At 48.7% G+C, this 3,565-nt stretch overlaps 1 protein-coding gene across 2 annotated transcripts in view; it reads left to right on the plus strand.

Annotated features, from left to right (window-relative positions):
• The window catches only part of ARHGAP1 (Rho GTPase activating protein 1), a 21,786-nt gene that overhangs the window by 11,046 nt on the left and 7,175 nt on the right, over positions 1–3,565 (plus strand). For both annotated transcript variants that reach the window (XM_008065352.1, XM_021716180.1), the window contains one exon: positions 1,241–1,328. In XM_008065352.1, coding sequence (XP_008063543.1) covers positions 1,241–1,328 — 88 coding nt within the window. The remainder of the gene's footprint in view (positions 1–1,240; positions 1,329–3,565) is intronic.

The raw sequence follows: 3,565 nt of genomic DNA on the forward strand, positions 1-3,565 counted from the left end.
GATGACATAGTGAGACTCCAACTCAAAAAAAAAAAAATGAAATGTCCAGAAGTCAATCACAGCCAAATGTGGTCAGTAATTCTAGTAATAAAACCAAAAAGTATTGTGAGTGGCCAAAAATGAGACAAGACTATGAAGTAGACTGATTTCCTCAGTGATCTCAAACTTACTGAGAAGGTAGCTTCCAGAGGATTTCCAAATACACACTGTTCTGAGGGGGCACTTATGGAATACGTGTGGACTTTCAAAATGACGATTGGCAAGATAGCAAACGCTTTAGTGAGCATGAGTTTGTTTTTTCAAGGCAAGGTTTATATGCAATTAATCATTTTAAGTGTACGATTTAGTGGCATTTAGTACATTGGCAGTATTGGACAACCGCCACCTCAATACATTCATCACCCAGTCACCCATCCCCATCCCCAACTCTGTGCCCTCTAAGCAGTCAGTCCTTATTCACCTCTCCTCCCAGCACCTGGGACCGGCTAATTTTCTTCCTGTCTCTGTGAATTTCCCTATTCTAGATATCTCATGTAAATGAGATCATACAGGAGATGGCCTTTTGTCTCTGGCTTTTTTTTTTTTTTTGAGTTGGAGTCTCACTCTGTTGCCCAGACTGGAGTGCAGTGGCACATTCATGGCCACTGCAGCGTCAACCTGCTGGGCTCCAGCGATCCTTCAGCCTCAGCCTTCCAAGTAGCTGGAACTACAGGCATGCGCTACCACGCCCGGCTAATTTTGATCTATTGTAGAGATGAGGTCTCGCCAAGTTGCCCAGGCGGGTCTCGAACCCGCGGGCTCAGGCAATCCACTCACCTCAGCCTCCCAATGTGCGGGATTACAGGTTGAGCCACCGAACCCAGCTGTCTCTGGCTTTCATTTAGCATAATGTTTTCAAGGTTCGTCTACATTGTAACATGTGTCAGTACTTCATTCCTTCTTATGGCCAATGATTATTCCATTGCGATTATTCCAGAGAGACTACATTTTCTTAACCCATTCACCCACTGATGGACGTTTGGATTGTTTTCACTAGGCATGACTTTTTCAGTAGCCTGAATGCAGCCTCTCTCTCCTTCCGTTGCATGTCCTTGAGCTCAAGAGGTGGCCCACAGTTGTATCTGCACGGGCACTCTGGTCCCTGCGGTAACTGGTGCAGATCTCCAGGCCTGTAAGTTCCTCAGCCCGCTTCTTTTGGTTCATCTTCGACCCACTGTGCTCCATCTTTCTCTCCACTCAGGAGACGACAAGTATGGGCGGAAGATCATTGTGTTCAGTGCCTGTCGAATGCCCCCCAGCCACCAGCTGGACCACAGCAAACTCCTGGGGTAAGTACCCATGGGGAAGTATGGTGGGATCTTTGCCCAGGTCTCTGGTATAGCCTAATGCCCTTTTCCTTACTGTCCCTCTCTGCCTGGGGGTACCCGGCCACCTCTCTCCTCTCATGAGGGAGTTATTTTATATTTGGGGAAGAGCACTGGATTAGGAGTCAGACCTAGTTTCTAGTCACGGAAACTGTCTGTATGACCTTGGCAAGTGTGTTTAAGCATCATTTTCTTTACCTTTCAAAGGGGGTAATAGTGCAACCCCCTTCTTTATAGAGGCGAGATACTGCACGTTTAAAGGCTTTGAAAAGTAAGATACCGACTGGGCATGGTGGCTCATGCCTATAATCCCAGCACTTTGGAAGGCCAAGGTGAGAGGATTGCCTGAGCCCATATGTTCAAGATCAGCCTGGGCAACTTGGTGAGACCTCATCTCTATAAAAATATCACACACAAAAAATAAGCCAGGCATGGTGGTGTATGCCTGCAGTTCCAGCTACTTGGAAGGCTGAGATGGAAGAATCACCTGAGCCCAGCATGTCAAGGCTGCAGTGGTCGTGGGCATGCTACTGCACTCCAGCCTGGGTGACAGAGTGACTCCAACTCAAAAACAAAGAAAATAAATACCATCCATCTGTAAGGACTGATCATTATAATTATATGGTGTTTCTGATGTGATTGCAATTGTTTATCACATGTATGAATGAGTGTTACTTTGTACCACATTTGTTTCAATGATTCTGTACCTATGCGGGTTCTGTTAGCCCAATCTATGTAACATCTCTGCCTCAAAGGCTGGTTTGAATGAGGAAGTTTGATATACCTGATTCCCATAACGGTTCACTATTGAGCCAGTGCTGGGCCCACAGGCAGAGCAATAACTCACCTCCTCCTGCTGTTCACACGGTGTGCAAGTGACCATCTTGCACTGTCTTCCTGATCAGTTTAGAACACTCCCTGAAATGTATGATTCCATCCGGGCCCAGTGACTCATGCCTGTAATCCCAGTACTTTGGGAGGTGGAGGTGAGAGGATTGCCTAAGCCCACGGGTTCAAGACCAACCTGGGCAGCATGGCAAGACCTTGTCTCTACAATAAACCAAAAAATTATCCGGGCATGGTGGCGCATGCCTGTAGCTCCAGCTACTTGGAAGGCTGAGGCGGAAAGATCGCCTGGGCCCAGCAGGTCGAGACTTTGGTGGCCATGAGCGTGCCACTCCAGCCTGGGTGGTATCAGAGTGAGACTTTGGCTCAAAACACACACACACACACACACACACACACACACACACACACACAATTCTGGCACTATCCAGAGCAACTGAGATGCCCAGGTTTGTGCACATGTAGGTGGTGTGGGCTCAGGGACAGGCCCAGAGGGCCACAGCAAAGAGCAAGGACCTGAGTTTGGAGTCTTAGCTAGTTCTGGGTGAGCCAGGGCCAGAGGCTGAGTCTTCCCAATGCTGCTGGGAGTTCTTTCTCTTGAGTCTTCTCAGACAGGCAGGCAGAGCCTTGTCTGAGCCCACCATGTGGCCCGGCCAAGAATAGGCAGGGAGCTGGGTCTGAGGCTGGCTGAGTCATACGCCCTCTCCTCCAGCTTTTTCTCAGTGTCTGATGTACCAGGTGACAGACTCCTGGCCAGATAATAGTTCAAGTGAGAGGAAGTCAGCGTGCTGGGGAGGGGAAAGCACCCAGTATTCAGGAGACAGCTTGCTCAGTGAAGCCACACGCATTCAGGGGCCTCCTTGCTCCAAGAAGCCCTCTGCCACTGCTGCCATGGGTCCTCCATCCCTTCCTGGCCTGGTCACAATTCTCATGGGGAGCAGCAAGGTGCTTCTGTCAGGAGCTGCTGTCCCCTGTTTTTAGTCGGATAATTTCAGATTTGGCTTTTCCCAGCTGTCCACCCAGATCTGGGAGTTGAAATAGAATGTGCCTGAAGCTTGGAATCAGCTGACAAATTAAATTTCAGCTCTGCCTCTGACTAGTTGTGTGCTTTGGGGCAGATCTTTTCTGAGCCCTATAAAAATGGACTCGTGCCCACCTCACAGGAATGTTGTGGGCATTAGGTAAGATAATATACAGAAAATGCCACTGCATACACTTTCAAAGTACTACAATCTCAAGCGTCTAGAAAAATATGAGTAGCCAATAAAAAATACAGACAATGCCGGGTTCCGTGGCTCAGCCTGTAATCCCGCGCCTTTGGGAGGCTGAGGTGAGTGGATTGCCTGAGCCCGCAG

The sequence above is a fragment of the Carlito syrichta genome, unplaced genomic scaffold (assembly GCF_000164805.1).
Source record: "Carlito syrichta isolate Samal-C Ts95f unplaced genomic scaffold, Tarsius_syrichta-2.0.1 Scaffold308253, whole genome shotgun sequence".
Classification (NCBI taxonomy): domain Eukaryota; kingdom Metazoa; phylum Chordata; class Mammalia; order Primates; family Tarsiidae; genus Carlito; species Carlito syrichta.